The 18626-nt window shown below is 49.7% G+C and overlaps 1 protein-coding gene across 1 annotated transcript in view; it reads right to left on the reverse strand.

Moving 5' to 3' along the window:
* The window catches only part of LOC140380981 (anoctamin-1-like), a 112346-nt gene that overhangs the window by 80526 nt on the left and 13194 nt on the right, over positions 1 to 18626 (reverse strand). Inside the window, exons 5-7 of the mRNA XM_072464978.1 lie at positions 16481 to 16566; positions 8888 to 8959; positions 3435 to 3509 (exon numbers count right to left, since the gene is read on the reverse strand). Of these exons, the coding sequence (XP_072321079.1) occupies positions 3435 to 3509; positions 8888 to 8959; positions 16481 to 16566 (233 nt within the window). The remainder of the gene's footprint in view (positions 1 to 3434; positions 3510 to 8887; positions 8960 to 16480; positions 16567 to 18626) is intronic.

Here is an 18626-nt window from a genome sequence, read left to right on the forward strand (position 1 = left end):
GTGACGTGGTCTCAATAAGAGCGTGTCCCCGCCCACCCCGTGGCGTAGGCTCAGTGTGAGCGTGTGCCCCGCCCACCCCGTGGCGTAGGCTCAGTGTGAGCGTGTGCCCCGCTCAACCCGTGACGTAGGCTCAGTGTGAGCGTGTGCCCCGCCCACCCCGTGACGTAGTCTCAGTAAGAGCGTGTCCCCGCCCACCCCGTGACGTGGTCTCAGTAAGAGCGTGTCCCCGCCCACCCCGTGACGTGGTCTCAGTGTGAGCTTGTGCCCCGCCCACCCCGTGACGTAGTCTCAGTAAGAGCGTGTCCCCGCCCACCCCGTGACGTGGTCTCAGTAAGAGCGTGTCCCCGCCCACCCCGTGACGTGGTCTCAGTGTGAGCTTGTGCCCCGCCCACCCCGTGACGTAGTCTCAGTAAGAGCGTGTCCCCGCCCACCCCGTGACGTAGTCTCAGTGTGAGCGTGTCCCCGCCCACCCCGTGACGTAGGCTCAGTGTGAGCGTGTGCCCCGCCCACCCCGTGGCGTAGGCTCAGTGTGAGCGTGTGCCCCGCCCACCCCGTGACGTAGGCTCAGTGTGAGCTTGTGCCCCGCCCAACCCGTGACGTAGTCTCAGTAAGAGCGTGTCCCCGCCCACCCCGTGACCTAGTCTCAGTGTGAGCGTGTCCCCGCCCACCCCGTGACGTAGGCTCAGTGTGAGCGTGTGCCCCGCCCACCCCGTGGCGTAGGCTCAGTGTGAGCGTGTGCCCCGCCCACCCCGTGACGTAGGCTCAGTGTGAGCTTGTGCCCCGCCCAACCCGTGACGTAGTCTCAGTAAGAGCGTGTCCCCGCCCACCCCGTGACGTGGTCTCAGTGTGAGCTTGTGCCCCGCCCACCCCGTGACGTAGTCTCAGTAAGAGCGTGTCCCCGCCCACCCCGTGACGTAGTCTCAGTGTGAGCGTGTGCCCCGCCCACCCCGTGACGTAGGCTCAGTAAGAGCGTGTCCCCGCCCACCCCGTGACGTAGTCTCAGTAAGAGCGTGTCCCCGCCCACCCCGTGACGTAGTCTCAGTGTGAGCTTGTGCCCCGCCCACCCTGTGACGTAGTCTCAGTGTGAGCTTGTGCCCCGCCCACCCCGTGACGTAGTCTCAGTGTGGAGACGGTGTATGTACAGCTCCCGTGCTCCATTGTCTGTGCCAACAGTCAAATGTGAGTTCTACAACATAAGTCTAATGATTTACAGCACAGCTACATGAAACTAGCCGCAAGAGGAGGAAGGGAGAGGAGGGAAGGAGAGGAGCCCGCCGTGCTCCTAATGTTCGTCGCTGAGAGAGTTTTTTAGCATTTCAAAACAATTACTGCCACAAGGATGTGTTGAAGTGCAGTTTGCACTGGTTTGATTTGGTTCTAAATTAAACAGTTTCACTTCCTGAAACTTCAGACAAACTAAAGCAAAGGAAACAACAATGAAATATGAGCAACAGTTTCCTATTAAACAGAGGAAAGTTTGTATTCTTATCTGTCACTCGTCAAGCGGGTCACATGAGCCGCACAGCGGGTCACATGTGCCGCACAGCGGGTCACATGAGCCGCACAGAGGGTCACATGAGCCGCACAGAGGGTCACATGAGCCGCGGTCACATGAGCCGCACAGCGGGTCACATGTGCCGCACAGCGGGTCACATGTGCCGCACAGCGGGTCACATGTGCCGCACAGCGGGTCACATGAGCCGCACAGCGGGTCACATGAGCCGCACAGCGGGTCACATGAGCCGCGGTCACATGAGCCGCACAGCGGGTCACATGTGCCGCACAGCGGGTCACATGAGCCGCACAGCGGGTCACATGAGCCGCGGTCACATGAGCCGCACAGCGGGTCACATGTGCCACACAGCGGGTCAAATGTGCCACACAGCGGGTCACATGAGCCGCACAGCGGGTCACATGAGCCGCAGTCACATGAGCCGCAGTCACATGAGCCGCACAGCGGGTCACATGAGCCGCACAGAGGGTCACATGAGCCGCACAGAGGGTCACATGAGCCGCACAGAGGGTCACATGAGCCGCGGTCACATGAGCCGCACAGCGGGTCACATGTGCCACACAGCGGGTCACATGTGCCACACAGCGGGTCACATGAGCCGCACAGCGGGTCACATGAGCCGCGGTCACATGAGCCGCACAGCGGGTCACATGTGCCACACAGCGGGTCACATGTGCCACACAGCGGGTCACATGAGCCGCACAGCGGGTCACATGAGCCGCGGTCACATGAGCCGCACAGCGGGTCACATGTGCCACACAGCGGGTCACATGTGCCACACAGCGGGTCACATGAGCCGCACAGCGGGTCACATGAGCCGCGGTCACATGAGCCGCACAGCGGGTCACATGTGCCACACAGCGGGTCACATGTGCCACACAGCGGGTCACATGAGCCGCGGTCACATGAGCCGCACAGCGGGTCACATGTGCCACACAGCGGGTCACATGTGCCACACAGCGGGTCACATGAGCCGCACAGCGGGTAACATGAGCCGCACAGCGGGTCACATGAGCCGCACAGCGGGTCACATGAGCCGCACAGCGGGTCACATGTGCCACACAGCGGGTCACATGAGCCGCGGTCACATGTGCCTCACAGCGGGTCACATGAGCCGCGGTCACATGTGCCGCACAACGGGTCACATGAGCCGCAGTCACATGAGCCGCACAGCGGGTCACATGTGCCGCACAGCGGGTCACATGAGCCGCACAGCGGGTCACATGAGCCGCACAGCGGGTCACATGAGCCGCGGTCACATGAGCCGCACAGCGGGTCACATGTGCCACACAGCGGGTCACATGAGCCGCACAGCGGGTCACATGAGCCGCGGTCACATGAGCCGCAGTCACATGAGCCGCACAGCGGGTCACATGAGCCGCACAGAGGGTCACATGAGCCGCGGTCACATGTGCCACACAGCGGGTCACATGTGCCACACAGCGGGTCACATGTGCCACACAGCGGGTCACATGAGCCGCACAGCGGGTCACATGTGCCGCACAGAGGGTCACATGAGCCGCGGTCACATGAGCCGCACAGCGGGTCACATGTGCCACACAGCGGGTCACATGTGCCACACAGCAGGGCACATGTGCCGCACAGAGGGTCACATGTGCCGCACAGCGGGTCACATGTGCCGCACAGCGGGTCACATGTGTCTAGGTGTGCAGTTATGACAGACATATAGCTGCTGTGCTTGAGGCTAAAGTGACCATTACCGTAATATTTGGACTATACAGAGCTTCTGAATATCAGCCGCATATCAAGGGGACGTCTGCTCAGCCGACAATACTGATACTTTGACTATAGTGTAACCCTAGTTTAAAAGATGATGTCATATGCATTGGTAAAATGATAATCCTGTTTGTTTGTTGTGAGCTGCAGACGGCGAGCGATCTGACGTGGACCTGGCTCGTACCATGAAGAACATGACGGACAGTGTGGTGACGTAGGCGGGAATTCTGTCTGTGCACGTCAGCTTCACCTTCTCCCCCTGAGGACAAACACACAATGAGGACTAAAACAGGCCTAAAACAGGCCTAAAACAGGCCTAAAACAGGACTAAAACAGGCCTAAAACAGGACTTAAACAGGACTTAAACAGGCCTAAAACAGGCCGAAAACAGGATTAAAACAGGTCTAAAACAGGTCTAAAACAGGACTTAAACAGGCCTAAAACAGGCTTTAGGCCTGTTTTTTCTAACCCTAACCCTAACCCACAGGCCTAAAACAGGACTAAAACAGGACTCAATGAGGACTAAAACAGGCCTAAAACAGAACTAAAACAGGACTAAAACAGAACTCAATGAGGACTAAAACAGGCCTAAAACAGGACTCAATGAGGACTAACACAGGCCTAAAACAGGACTAAAACAGGACTCAATGAGGACTAAAACAGGCCTAAAACAGGGCTAAAACAGGACTAAAACAGAACTCAATGAGGACTAAAACACGCCTAAAACAGGACTAAAACAGGACTCAATGAGGACTAAAACAGGCCTAAAACAGGCCTAAAACAGGCCTAAAACAGGCCTAAAACAGGACTAAAACAGGCCTAAAACAGGCCTAAAACAGGACTAAAACAGGCCTAAAACAGGACTCAATGAGGACTAAAACAGGCCTAAAACAGGACTAAAACAGGACTAAAACAGAACAAAAATGAGGACTAAAACAGGCCTAAAACAGGACTAAAACAGGACTCAATGAGGACTAAAACAGGCCTAAAACAGGACTAAAACAGGCCTAAAACAGGGCTCAATGAGGACTAAAACAGGACTAAAGCAGGACTAAAACAGGACTAAAACAGGACTCAATGAGGACTAAAACAGGCCTAAAACAGGACTAAAACAGGACTTAAACAGGCCTAAAACAGGCTTTAGGCCTGTTTTTTCTAACCCTAACCCTAACCCACAGGCCTAAAACAGGACTAAAACAGGACTCAATGAGGACTAAAACAGGCCTAAAACAGAACTAAAACAGGACTAAAACAGAACTCAATGAGGACTAAAACAGGCCTAAAACAGGACTCAATGAGGACTAACACAGGCCTAAAACAGGACTAAAACAGGACTCAATGAGGACTAAAACAGGCCTAAAACAGGACTAAAACAGGACTAAAACAGAACTCAATGAGGACTAAAACACGCCTAAAACAGGACTAAAACAGGACTCAATGAGGACTAAAACAGGCCTAAAACAGGCCTAAAACAGGCCTAAAACAGGCCTAAAACAGGACTAAAACAGGACTAAAACAGGCCTAAAACAGGCCTAAAACAGGACTAAAACAGGCCTAAAACAGGACTCAATGAGGACTAAAACAGGCCTAAAACAGGACTAAAACAGGACTAAAACAGAACAAAAATGAGGACTAAAACAGGCCTAAAACAGGACTAAAACAGGACTCAATGAGGACTAAAACAGGCCTAAAACAGGACTAAAACAGGCCTAAAACAGGGCTCAATGAGGACTAAAACAGGCCTAAAACAGGACTAAAATAGGACTAAAACAGGACTCAATGAGGACTAAAACAGGACTAAAGCAGGACTAAAACAGGACTAAAACAGGACTCAATGAGGACTAAAACAGGCCTAAAACAGGCCTAAAACAGGACTAAAACAGGCCTAAAACAGGCCTAAAACAGGACTAAAACAGGACTCAATGAGGCCTAAAACAGGCCTAAAACAGGACTAAAACAGGACTAAAACAGGCCTAAAACAGGCCTAAAACAGGACTAAAACAGGCCTAAAACAGGGCTCAATGAGGACTAAAACAGGCCTAAAACAGGACTAAAATAGGACTAAAACAGGACTCAATGAGGACTAAAACAGGCCTAAAACAGGCCTAAAACAGGACTAAAACAGGCCTAAAACAGGACTAAAACAGGCCTAAAACAGGACTCAATGAGGACTAAAACAGGCCTAAAACAGGACTAAAACAGAACAAAAATGAGGACTAAAACAGGCCTAAAACAGGACTAAAACAGGACTCAATGAGGACTAAAACAGGCCTAAAACAGGACTAAAACAGGACTAAAACAGGCCTAAAACAGGACTAAAACAGGCCTAAATCAGGACTCAATGAGGACTAAAACAGGCCTAAAACAGGACAAAAACAGGACTAAAACAGAACTCAATGAGGACTAAAACAGGCCTAAAACAGGACTAAAATAGGACTAAAACAGGACTCAATGAGGACTAAAACAGGACTAAAGCAGGACTAAAACAGGCCTAAAACAGGCCTAAAATAGGACTAAAACAGGCCTAAAACAGGCCTAAAACAGGACTAAAACAGGCCTAAAACAGGACTAAAACAGGCCTAAAACAGGACTCAATGAGGACTAAAACAGGCCTAAAACAGGACGAAAACAGGACTAAAACAGAACTCAATGAGGACTAAAACAGGCCTAAAACAGGACTAAAACAGGCATAAAACAGGACTCAATGAGGACTAAAACAGGCCTAAAACAGGACTAAAACAGGACTAAAACAGAACTCAATGAGGACTAAAACAGGCCTAAAACAGGACTAAAATAGGACTAAAACAGGACTCAATGAGGACTAAAACAGGCCTAAAACAGGCCTAAAACAGGACTAAAACAGGCCTAAAACAGGACTAAAACAGGCCTTAAACAGGCCTAAAACAGGACTAAAACAGGCCTAAAACAGGACTCAATGAGGACTAAAACAGGCCTAAAACAGGACTAAAACAGAACTCAATGAGGACTAAAACAGGCCTAAAACAGGACTAAAACAGAACTAAAACAGGACTAAAGCCGGTCTAACCAAGTCTAAAGAGGGACTAAAACAGTACTCAATGAGGACTGAAACAGGACTAAAACCGGTCTAAAGCAGGATAAAAAGGACTAAAACTTGGTATAAAAACCGACGCAGAAAGAGCCAAACTAAATCATATCTGAAGGAGTGCACACAAATGTTACACACTGTTACACTGCACACAATATGACTCAAGCATTATGGAAAGTGCCCCAGAGCACGCTTTCTGTAGCAGTGTTGCTCCTTCTTTTGTGGTCATTCCTCATTGGCTTTCCTGGAGGGCCCTCTTACATAAACAAAGTGTTTGAGCTCAGTGAGGCGTGGCTAACCTGATCCACAGCAGCCGTCACGTCAGATTCACCCGCACAACTGCATGTGCCAAGCTCCACTCAAGACTCTGGGGACAAATATTCTGTATCGATCCCAAAGGAAATTTAAATTCAGCCGCAGAAACACTTTTACTGTGCTTCCCAGTTAGTGATGTGTCTCAGCCCACGCTCTCAGTGCGGCTTAAGGGAGGATTGGTAAGGAAGAGTCAGCACATTGTGTGTGGAGAGGAACAACCCTCAGGAGATGGTAATTCATGTGGGTACTCCTGCGCAGGGAGCTCTGGTTCGGTCCTGCCACATGGACACTCATCCAGTCCCTATGATCTGACACCAGCCGTCTCATTACAGACTCCTCTGGGATCAGGAGTCATGTTAGGGTTAGTCTAGAAGCCCTAACCTTAACCGTACTGTACTCATCTGAGCTGCATCGTCAGAGTGCTGGAGAGAGGAAGCAGTTTGCGGATGGCCTGCCTCAGGGTCACTTGCAGCTGCTGAGGCCGGTGTTGTTGCTCTGCACAGACTCTAAGAGGCCAGTTATGAGGTTGTCTGGTTCCGATCTCCTCACAAGTTACAAGTTTTGAAGACTCAACTCTCTCATTCACAGCTCAAATCAATAACAACATTCTTTTTTCACTTTAGATGACTGTAACGCTCTCCTCTCTAACATTCCTGTAAAACTTACTCAGATGCTCGGATCACCTAAGATCTACTGGAAACGTCACACTGGTTCTCATCCAACTCCCCTGGGTTTGCATAACTCACACAATCCAGTTCCAAGGCCCCCGTTATTCAAGACTGCTGGGCTTTCTTGATGAGGAGCTGATGGTGGCTCCCACTTGAGGTCCTGGTGATGGTGGCTCCCACTTGAGGTCCTGGTGATGGTGGCTCCCACTTGAGGTCCTGGTGATGGTGGCTCCCACTTGAGGTCCCGGGTGATGGTGGCTCCCACTTGAGGTCCTGGTGATGGTGGCTCCCATTTGAGGTCCCGGGTGATGGTGGCTCCCATTTGAGGTCCCGGGTGATGGTGGCTCCCACTTGAGGTCCCAGGTGATGGTGGCTCCCACTTGAGGTCCTGGTGATGGTGGCTCCCACTTGAGGTCCTGGTGATGGTGGCTCCCACTTGAGGTCCCGGGTGATGGTGGCTCCCACTTGAGGTCCCGGGTGATGGTGGCTCCCACTTGAGGGGGGGCTGGGGTGGTGAGGGGGGGATCGGGTGATGAGGGGGGGCTGGGGTGGTGAGGGGGGGCTCGGGTGGTGAGGGAGGGCTGGGGTGGTGAGGGGGGGTTGGGTGGTGAGGGGGGGCTGGGGTGGTGAGGGGGAGTCGGGTGGTGAGGGGGGGCTGGGGTGGTGAGGGGGGGCTGGGGTGGTGAGGGAGGGCTGGGGTGGTGAGGGGGGGTTGGGTGGTGAGGGGGGGCTGGGGTGGTGAGGGGGAGTCGGGTGGTGAGGGGGGGCTGGGGTGGTGAGGGGGGGTCGGGTGGTGAGGGGGGGCTGGGGTGGTGAGGGGGGGGTCGGGTGGTGAGGGGGGGCTCGGGTGGTGAGGGGGGGCTGGGGTGGTGAGGGGGGGTCGGGTGGTGAGGGGGGGGTCGGGTGGTGAGGGGGGGCTGGGGTGGTGAGGGGGGGGTCGGGTGGTGACGGGGGGGTCGGGTGGTGAGGGGGGGGGGCTGGGGTGGTGAGGGGGGGCTGGGGTGGTGAGGGGGGGTCGGGTGGTGAGGGGGGGCTGGGGTGGTGAGGGGGGGATCGGGTGGTGAGGGGGGCTGGGGTGGTGAGGGGGGGCTGGGGTGGTGAGGGGGGGTCGGGTGGTGAGGGGGGCTGGGGTGGTGAGGGGGGGCTGGGGTGGTGAGGGGGGGTCGGGTGGTGAGGGGGGGCTGGGGGGCCACAGTCTGAACTCACATGACCCCTGCTGGAGGCTCCTTCTCTTGTCCCTGGTCAGTTCTTCTGGGCGGTTGTGTCGGCCTCATTCACTCATCTCTTGTTCGTCTTTTCTGGGATTGTGTTGGTCAAACTATATTTTGATGCTAGTTTCTTCAGTAGCCGAGGGAGCACTCCACAATCACAAGTCAGAACGTCAGAAGCCGAACAATGACGAGTTTTGGAAGCAAACAGAAGGCAAGATTTCTTTCTGTACATGTAATGATAATGGACAACATGGTCAAATAATGAATGGTGCTGCAACACACACTAAGCACATGTTCAGAACGTGCTGAGCGAGCCCCTGTTGAACCCAGTGCAGTCAAGCTGAACAACGACATGACATAAATACATGAAACGTACCTTTGGAGTCGACTGTTCCTTTTTCAACGACTTCTTCATAACTCGAAACTCATACTCAGCCCGATTGTGGTCCTGGTGAAACAGAAATGCAGTTACACGTGCTCCAGGTGTAAATGCTTTGATGAGCAGAGAGCAAAGAGCCTGTTCCAGCCTGACCAGGTCAAACACGAGGCAGAGATGTAAAAGAACACTCGCTGTCAGAGTGAGACACTGCAGGTCAAGACTAGAAGACTAAACTTCAAGAACACATCGTTATGTGTATTAGTAGTGACATTTAAAGGACCTTTTTTTCTTTTCTTTTTTACTCACTTAAAAGAGCAAAAGACTAACTTGACAGGACTACAATATGTGTCCTGTCAATCCTTGTATCCGTGTCAATCAAAAACATTTCATATGACAACATATCACATATTGTTTCTGTATGAAATTAAAATGAATAATGTCTGCTTGAATTTCTTGATTATTTTTTCAAGATCGGAATTGCATTTGAACAAATCCATCAGTAATATGGTCACAATATTGCTAAGAAATAATTATAGCAACACATTTACTAAATAATAAAATAAAGTGCATAAAGGGTACACACAAAATAATACATACACTCAAAAGTCAATATGATAAGTACTTCAGTGTATGTGGTACTGTGAACGAGTTGTACCTGCAGTGCTTTCACTTTCACTTTCATTGAGTGTCTTTTACAAGTGAAGATGATCAAGACACAAGCAGCAGTCGTGTTCGCGCTGCTGTCAGACAGATTAGTCCTTTAGCTCTGCATTACAGCTGTTACAGAAGAAGAGAGGCCACGCCCACATTGATGTGCACATACTGTACGTGGCTTTGGAACCAGAGAACCTCCCGTCAGGAGATGTTCTGCACCCAACAGGGTTTAATACAAGTCATGATTGTATTAACTCAAGTCTTCACTGTTTGAGTCCCATGTGACTCAGGATAAGAGTTAACTTGAGTCATTATCATCAAAATCAAGTCACAAGTCCAGTCCATTAAAGCTCAGTTCCTCCTTCTCATGGCGCTCAACGAAACGTAATCATAGAAACACAATTCATCATTGAAAATATATGTGTTAAGCATGAAGTGACCAACAGGCTCTTTTAGATTAGGCAGCGAGGCTCAGCTGAGGCTTTGTGTGGCCTGCTTTGGTCCTCTCTGGCCTGCTTTGGTCCTCTCTGGCCTGCTCTGGCCTGCTCTGGCCCGCTCTGGCCCGCTCTGGCCCGCTCTGGCCCGCTCTGGCCCGCTCTGGTCCACTCTGGCCCGCTCTGGTCCACTCTGGCCCTCTCTGGCCCGCTCTGGCACACTCTGGCACACTCTGGCCCGCTCTGGCCCGCTCTGGACCGCTCTGGTCCTCTCTGGCCCTCTCTGGCCCGCTCTGGCCCGCTCTGGCACACGCTGGCCCGCTCTGGCCCGCTCTGGCACACTCTGGCCCGCTCTGGCCCTCTCTGGCACACTCTGGCCCGCTCTGGCCCTCTCTGGCCCACTCTGGCCCGCTCTGGCACACTCTGGCCCGCTCTGGCCCTCTCTGGCCCACTCTGGTCCACTCTGGCCCTCTCTGGCCCACTCTGGCCCGCTCTGGCACACTCTGGCCCGCTCTGGCCCGCTCTGGCCGCTCTAGGTTTGTAACAAACTACAACAGAACGACCTCTGTCGCCATAGCAGCCAGTTACATCTGCAGGTGGCAAAGTGAAACAACAATAATAAACTAGAAAACGCTTTAATAGTTCTGAGAAATATGTGTGAAATACTTTTTACTCTAAAAGTAAAAGTTTAAACATGTACTTCAACACTTTTACTGAAGTAGACTTTTACATGTACTTTACTCAAGTAAAGTTTTGCTCAAGTACTTTTACTTACATAACAAACCTAAGTACTTCTTCCAGCACTGTGCGTACCCCAGAGGCCCCCACCACCCGGGCCCCACCCGGGCCCCTGATTTCAAGTACATTTGAACTTAAAGCCATGGGGGGGCATCTGTTGAGAAAGGTATTAATGAGCATTTGTGAGTGACCCCAGCTGAAGCCCCATGACCCAGAGAGGAAACAGGTGAGTGTGAGCTGCGCCTGAAGAGAAAAGTGCAGTTAACAGAGACGTGTGCAGTGAGGTCCAGATCTACTCAAGTCTGCTGCAGACGTGTGCAGTGAGGTCCAGATCTACTCAAGTCTGCTGCAGACGTGTGCAGTGAGGTCCAGATCTACTCAAGTCTGCTGCAGACGTGTGCAGTGAGGTCCAGATCTACTCAAGTCTGCTGCAGACGTGTGCAGTGAGGCCCAGATCTACTCAAGTCTGCTGCAGACGTGTGCAGTGAGGCCCAGATCTACTCAAGTCTGCTGCAGACGTGTGCAGTGAGGCCCAGATCTACTCAAGTCTGCTGCAGACGTGTGCAGTGAGGTCCAGATCTACTCAAGTCTGCTGCAGACGTGTGCAGTGAGGTCCAGATCTACTCAAGTCTGCTGCAGACGTGTGCAGTGAGGTCCAGATCTACTCAAGTCTGCTGCAGACGTGTGCAGTGAGGCCCAGATCTACTCAAGTCTGCTGCAGACGTGTGCAGTGAGGCCCAGATCTACTCAAGTCTGCTGCAGACGTGTGCAGTGAGGTCCAGATCTACTCAAGTCTGCTGCAGACGTGTGCAGTGAGGCCCAGATCTACTCAAGTCTGCTGCAGACGTGTGCAGTGAGGTCCAGATCTACTCAAGTCTGCTGCAGACGTGTGCAGTGAGGCCCAGATCTACTCAAGTCTGCTGCAGACGTGTGCAGTGAGGTCCAGATCTACTCAAGTCTGCTGCAGACGTGTGCAGTGAGGTCCAGATCTACTCAAGTCTGCTGCAGACGTGTGCAGTGAGGCCCAGATCTACTCAAGTCTGCTGCAGACGTGTGCAGTGAGGCCCAGAGCATTGGCAGTTACATTGGAAAATGCATGATATCTCAATTGTTTTTTTGGGATCTGCTAAATTAGAATATTACGTAAATAATACAAACAGAACAGTATAATCTTTCAAATGTAAAGTGATATTGCGCTCTAATAATTCAATAATAATCCACCATAATCTGAGTTGCGCCAGTGGAATAATCTGAACATATTGAAATATAAATGATTGTCAGTTTGGCCCCTGAAGCTAGGGTTAGCTAACCCTAACCCTAACGCTAGGGTTAGGGTCAGGGTTAGCTAACCCTAACCTAGGAAATGCGATGAACAGTGGTGCTGGGCCCTGGGGGTTAAATAAATCGTTACGCTGTTAAGTTGCAAACATTGGCAATTTACCATAAACTGATAAATTGTTCTTGATCCTATTATTTTTTATTATTAGTACTGTTGGATATTTAATGTGAGATCCATCTTGACAAAAAAGTGTTTGATTTGGTTATAAAAATGTCAGTTTATTTATTTTGATTTAATTTTCATTTCTTTGCAGTGGAACCACAATGAATATGATCATTCTTTGTGGAGTTCAGCTAATGCAAAGTCTTCAGTAAATCAGGCCTTTGCTAGTTAAAAAGGTTAGAAAACATAATATACATCAAGTTATAAAGGTGTGTTGAGATAAGCAGCAGTTTTAGATGCAAATGTGTTCAAACCTTGTGCTCCTCCTGAAAAATACAACACAAACACAAATGCAGTCAGCGAGAGTCCATTTGGTAAATGCTTTGATAAAAGAGTCCTGAGCGATGTTGTCATGACTGTGTGGGAACACGAGGCTGAGTCACCGCAGCACAAGACAAAGCACTTTCACTTTCAAATTCAAATCATTCTCTTTTACTTCAAGGCAATCTTTCCTATTATTATTTTTCAAGTTCTATTCTTTGAGTATTGACTGCTGAACAATTTATGTAAGGATTAGGGCTAACCCTTTTTGGCCCGTAGGCTTTATTATACAGGACAGACTAGCGTGAAATGGGGATGAAAGAGGGGAAGACATGCAGCAAAAAATCCTTTCAAACAAAACAAACAAAAACTTAAAGTTTGGGTTGGCGTGACATCAGCACATTCTAATGAGCAGAGTTTCAAAATGAGATGGAGGGCAGGATTTGTATTTTTGATTTTGGAAGGATGGTTTCCGTTGCGCTCCTGTCCACACTCAGTCCAGTCGGTGGTGGTAAAAGTAACAAAACAAAACCACAACAACTCTTTCCCTCTCTTTCTTTCTCTCCTTTTTTACGGTTTAGCATTAAAGACATACAACTACAGCAGGTGGTGGTAATCTAACACTTAAAACACAGAAGAAGAAGTCACATCAAATCATTTGATCCCATGATCCCTGAAGACAATGAAACATGAACACGAGTGTTACGAGTCAGCATTGCGCAGATGGAGAGCTGAGCTATCTGCAGAGGACAGAACTTTTGTTTCTTAACTTAAAATCGCAAGAGGTCAAGGAAACAGGAGTTTATTTTGCTGGTTTATTGTTTTACTGTTTTACTGGGACTTGGCTGGGGCGATCTATATAAACTGGTGTAAAATTAGGATGAGGGTGACTCCAGATCTGACCACACCGGGTTAGGCTCCTTGTCGCCCCTCGAGGCAACTGCTTTTGTAATTTTAACAAAAATACAATTGAATTGAATCTAGAGAAGATCTGTGTGGAGTAGGGGGGAATCCTGCTGCATTGTGGGTAAACCTGGTCCAGAACTGCTGGAAACATTTGACCTCTGTAACTGTAAACAAAGTCTTCTGTACCAAATATTAACTCTGATTTTCTCAGGTGATCAAATACTGCAGCAATAACATACATACAATTTAAACATCGTACAGTGTGATTTGCTTATTTTTCCTTTTTTTTATTCTGTCTCTCACAGTGGAAATACGATGAAAATGTCAGACTCCTCTTAGCTTAACACTTAAATTTCCTCACTGTTTGTTCCTGTTGCCCTCTGAATCTATAAAGGCCCCAGCCCTCCAGCTGAAACCATGAAATATTTTGTTCATAAAGCACATTATTGAACAGGTCTCGTAACAAATAGATAACCTTAACCCTCTTACTGCTGCTGTCCAATGTGCTAACCCTAACCCTAACCTTAACCCTAACCCTCTTACTGCTGCTGTCCAATGTGCTAACCTTAACCTTAACCCTCTTACTGCTGCTGTCCAATGTGCTAACCCTAACCCTCCAATGTGCTAACCCTAACCCTAACCTTAACCCTAACCCTCTTACTGCTGCTGTCCAATGTGCTAACCTTAACCTTAACCCTCTTACTGCTGCTGTCCAATGTGCTAACCCTAACCCTCCAATGTGCTAACCCTAACCCTAACCTTAACCCTAACCCTCTTACTGCTGCTGTCCAATGTGCTAACCTTAACCTTAACCCTCTTACTGCTGCTGTCCAATGTGCTAACCCTAACCCTCCAATGTGCTAACCCTAACCCTAACCTTAACCCTAACCCTCTTACTGCTGCTGTCCAATGTGCTAACCTTAACCTTAACCCTCTTACTGCTGCTGTCCAATGTGCTAACCCTAACCCTCCAATGTGCTAACCCTAACCCTAACCTTAACCCTAACCCTCTTACTGCTGCTGTCCAATGTGCTAACCTTAACCTTAACCCTCTTACTGCTGCTGTCCAATGTGCTAACCCTAACCCTCCAATGTGCTAACCCTAACCCTAACCTTAACCCTAACCCTCTTACTGCTGCTGTCCAATGTGCTAACCTTAACCTTAACCCTCTTACTGCTGCTGTCCAATGTGCTAACCCTAACCCTCCAATGTGCTAACCCTAACCCTAACCTTAACCCTAACCCTCTTACTGCTGCTGTCCAATGTGCTAACCTTAACCTTAACCCTCTTACTGCTGCTGTCCAATGTGCTAACCCTAACCCTAACCCTCCAATGTGCTAACCCTAACCATAACCTTAACCCTAACCCACTTACTGCTGCTGTCCAATGTGCAAACCCTAACCCTAACCTTAATCCTAACCCTCTCACAGCGGCTGTCCAATGTGCTAACCCTAACCTTAACCTTAACCCTCTTACTGCTGCTGTCCAATGTGCTAACCCTAACCCTAACCCTCCAATGTGCTAACCCTAACCTTAACCTTAACCCTCTTACTGCTGCTGTCCAATGTGCTAACCCTAACCTTAACCCTCTTACTGCTGCTGTCCAATGTGCTAACCCTAACCTTAACCCTCTTACTGCTGCTGTCCAATGTGCTAACCCTAACCCTCCAATGTGCTAACCATAACCTTAACCCTAACCCTCTTACTGCTGCTGTCCAATGTGCAAACCCTAACCTTAATCCTAACCCTCTTACAGCTGCTCTCCAATGTGCTAACCCTAACCTTAACCCTCTTACTGCTGCTGTCCAATGTGCTAACCCTAACCCTCCAATGTGCTAACCCTAACCCTAACCCGACCCTAACCCTAAACCCTAACCCGACCCTAACCCACCCTAACCCTAACCCTCCGACTCAAATATCTTCTTACAACACAGCTCTTGATGGAGTTAGGGTTAAATATATCTGAACTCTGCAGATATGCAGCTCACCTGCTCCTCCTGTCCAAGGGTTGGGGTTAGGGTTAGGGTTGGGGTTGGGGTTAGGGTTAGGGTTGGGGTTAGGGTTAGGGTTAGGGTTGGGGTTAGGATTAGGGTTAGGGTTGGGGTTAGGGTTAGGGTTAGGGTTGGGGTTAGGATTAGGGTTAGGGTTGGGGTTAAGGTTTGGGTTAGGGTTGGATGTATCTGAACTCTTTGTTTGCAGTTATCTTTGACCTCTCACCTCCTCCTCCTGTCCAAGGTTTGGGGTTAGGGTTAGGATTAGGGTTAGTGTTGGGGTTAGGATTAGGGTTAGGGTTGGGGTTGGGGTTGGGGTTGGGGTTGGGGTTGGGGTTAGGATTAGGGTTAGGGTTGGGGTTAGGGTTTGGGTTAGGGTTGAATGTATCTGAACTCTGTGTTTGCAGTTATCTTTGACCTCTCACCTCCTCCTCCTGTCCAAGGTTTGGGGTTAGGGTTAGGATTAGGGTTAGTGTTGGGGTTAGGATTAGGGTTAGGGTTGGGGTTGGGGTTGGGGTTAGGGTTAGGATTAGGGTTAGTGTTGGGGTTAGGATTAGGGTTAGGGTTGGGGTTGGGGTTGGGGTTGGGGTTAGGATTAGGGTTAGGATTAGGGTTAGGGTTGGGGTTGGGGTTAGGGTTAGGGTTGGGGTTAGGGTTAGGGTTAGGGTTAGGGTTTCGGTTAGGGTTAGGGTTTGGGTTAGGGTTGAATGTATCTGAACTCTGTGTTTGCAGTTATCTTTGACCTCTCACCTCCTCCTCCTCTCCAGGGTTAGGGTTAGGGTTAGGGTTAGGGTTAGGGTTGGGGTTGGGGTTAGGATTAGGGTTAGGGTTGGGGTTAGGGTTTGGGTTTGGGTTAGGGTTAGGGTTTGGGTTAGGGTTAGGGTTGAATGTATCTGAACTCTGTGTTTGCAGTTATCTTTGACCTCTCACCTCCTCCTCCTCTCCAGGGTTAGGGTTAGGGTTAGGGTTAGGGTTGGGGTTGGGGTTAGGATTAGGGTTAGGGTTGGGGTTAGGGTTTGGGTTTGGGTTAGGGTTAGGGTTTGGGTTAGGGTTAGGGTTGAATGTATCTGAACTCTGTGTTTGCAGTTATCTTTGACCTCTCACCTCCTCCTCCTCTCCAAATCCTGTCAGGTCCCAAATATAATTGAGTCGCATCTGTCGTCTTTTCCAGTGCTCCATGAAGAGGACGGCTGCAAGACAAGCACATTTCAGCCGGTTACACCACTGTCACTGCAGCATCAAAGCCATAGAAATTGTAATAAGGAACGTCTTTAATTGGTTGGGTTATGATCAAAGTTTCACACTGAACATCAAGATTTAAAGTCTGGATAACAAAAGATATGAACTATGAATCAGATTATAAAGGAAATTCATATGCAAAGCTTTGATATTTTGAAATAATCCTTTTGCTCATTTTTCCTTGGAAAAAACAGGACTTTTATAGATATTTACAAAGTTATTAGAGTTATTACAACACATAAATAACACATAAATAGCCTTGAAAGGATAATAATAATCCAAATGATACAAATAGGGGTAGGATTAATAGCCAGTCTATTAATTACATTAAAACTAAATCGAAAGGAGAGGGTACATTCTTACAAAGAATGAGAAAATGTAAATCTCCATAACCATAAAAACACATGTTTAAAGTGAAATCTGTTGGAAAAGTGTGACCCATTCTTCCATATCACCACTGCAGACTGTAGGAGGGACGGTGGCTGCCAGGAGACACATTCTTTGTGTTTTGGGAGGGTCCGGTTGCTCAGAAATATTGGACTTAAATGAAAGGAATAATAAAGGATTTTTCGCAGATTTTTCGCCGATTTGAGAACTCAAGCGACTGTTGGTCCCTTTTTAAAATATGCGCATGTGCACAATGAAGGAAATCTCTAAACACACACCGGTAGATCAACCACGCATGTGCAGCCAGGGAAACGTGCTGCTATGGGAACGAGGCTGCAGGTGTGCAGTAGCACGCAGGGAATGATTGACACGTGGGAGAACTACTCGGCTGTCCACTAGGAAATGAGACTCAGATTGCTCGCCAAAAATTCTCTATTATTCCTTTAACAAAGAGCTACAGACTATTTGTTGGCATTGCCATTCCAATTGCGCCTTAAAGATGGACTGCAACGTCTGTTAATAAGTGGAATACAGCTTTCATTTTTTCACAACGAAGTCTGGACGGTTCGTTTTAACCAATGTCAAAAAATGTTCACAAGTTAATTCGGCCAAACCCGAGAAAACGCCATAGCAACCGCCTTGGTAACCGAATGCTTTAACAGCTGTCACAAAATCAGTGTCGTCACACCGGTAACATGCTGTAGCCGACCCTCATTGTTCTCGTCTGAAATGTGCTAAACAGAGCGGAATTTGACGTTTTACACGACGAATCTTGCAATAACACGAGATGTGAAGCACTGCACTGCTCAAGAGGGAATCGGGCTCTTTGAGGGGCCCAAAGGGAAGAGAAGAGGACGTTGTTGTCCCGGACTAAGAGAATGTTTCAGCGGCATGTGTGGCAAGTCTTGTCCAGTGCTACCGACATTTCACAGAAGACAGTTTCCAAAACCTCGCGAAGTATCGACTTGGATATGTGAAAAAGTATGTTGCAAGATATTTTCACATCACGGCAGTTGTCTGTGTTTTTGTAGCCGCTGTATGCAGCTGTCTGACTGACGCCGTGTGCGACTGTCTGACTGACGCCGTGTGCGACTGTCTGACTGACGCCGTGTGCGGCTGTCTGACTGACGCCGTGTGCGACTGTCTGACTGACGCCGTGTGCGGCTGTCTGACTGACGCCGTGTGCGACTGTCTGACTGACGCCGTGTGCGGCTGTCTGACTGACGCCGTGTGCGACTGTCTGACTGACGCCGTGTGCGACTGTCTGACTGACGCCGTGTGCGACTGTCTGACTGACGCCGTGTGCGACTGTCTGACTGACGCCGTGTGCGGCTGTCTGACTGACGCCGTGTGCGGCTGTCTGACTGACGCCGTGTGCGGCTGTCTGATTGACGCCCTGTGCGACTGTCTGACTGACGCCGTGTGCGACTGTCTGACTGACGCCGTGTGCGACTGTCTCTGACTGACGCCGTGTGCGACTGTCTGACTGACGCCGTGTGCGACTGTCTGACTGACGCCGTGTGCGACTGTCTGACTGACGCCGTGTGCGGCTGTCTGACTGACGCCCTGTGCGACTGTCTGACTGACGCCGTGTGCGACTGTCTGACTGACGCCGTGTGCGACT

This window comes from Eucyclogobius newberryi, unplaced genomic scaffold (genome assembly GCF_026437365.1).
Source record: "Eucyclogobius newberryi isolate DKJ021-1_F unplaced genomic scaffold, fEucNew1.0.hap1 SCAF_5, whole genome shotgun sequence".
Classification (NCBI taxonomy): domain Eukaryota; kingdom Metazoa; phylum Chordata; class Actinopteri; order Gobiiformes; family Gobiidae; genus Eucyclogobius; species Eucyclogobius newberryi.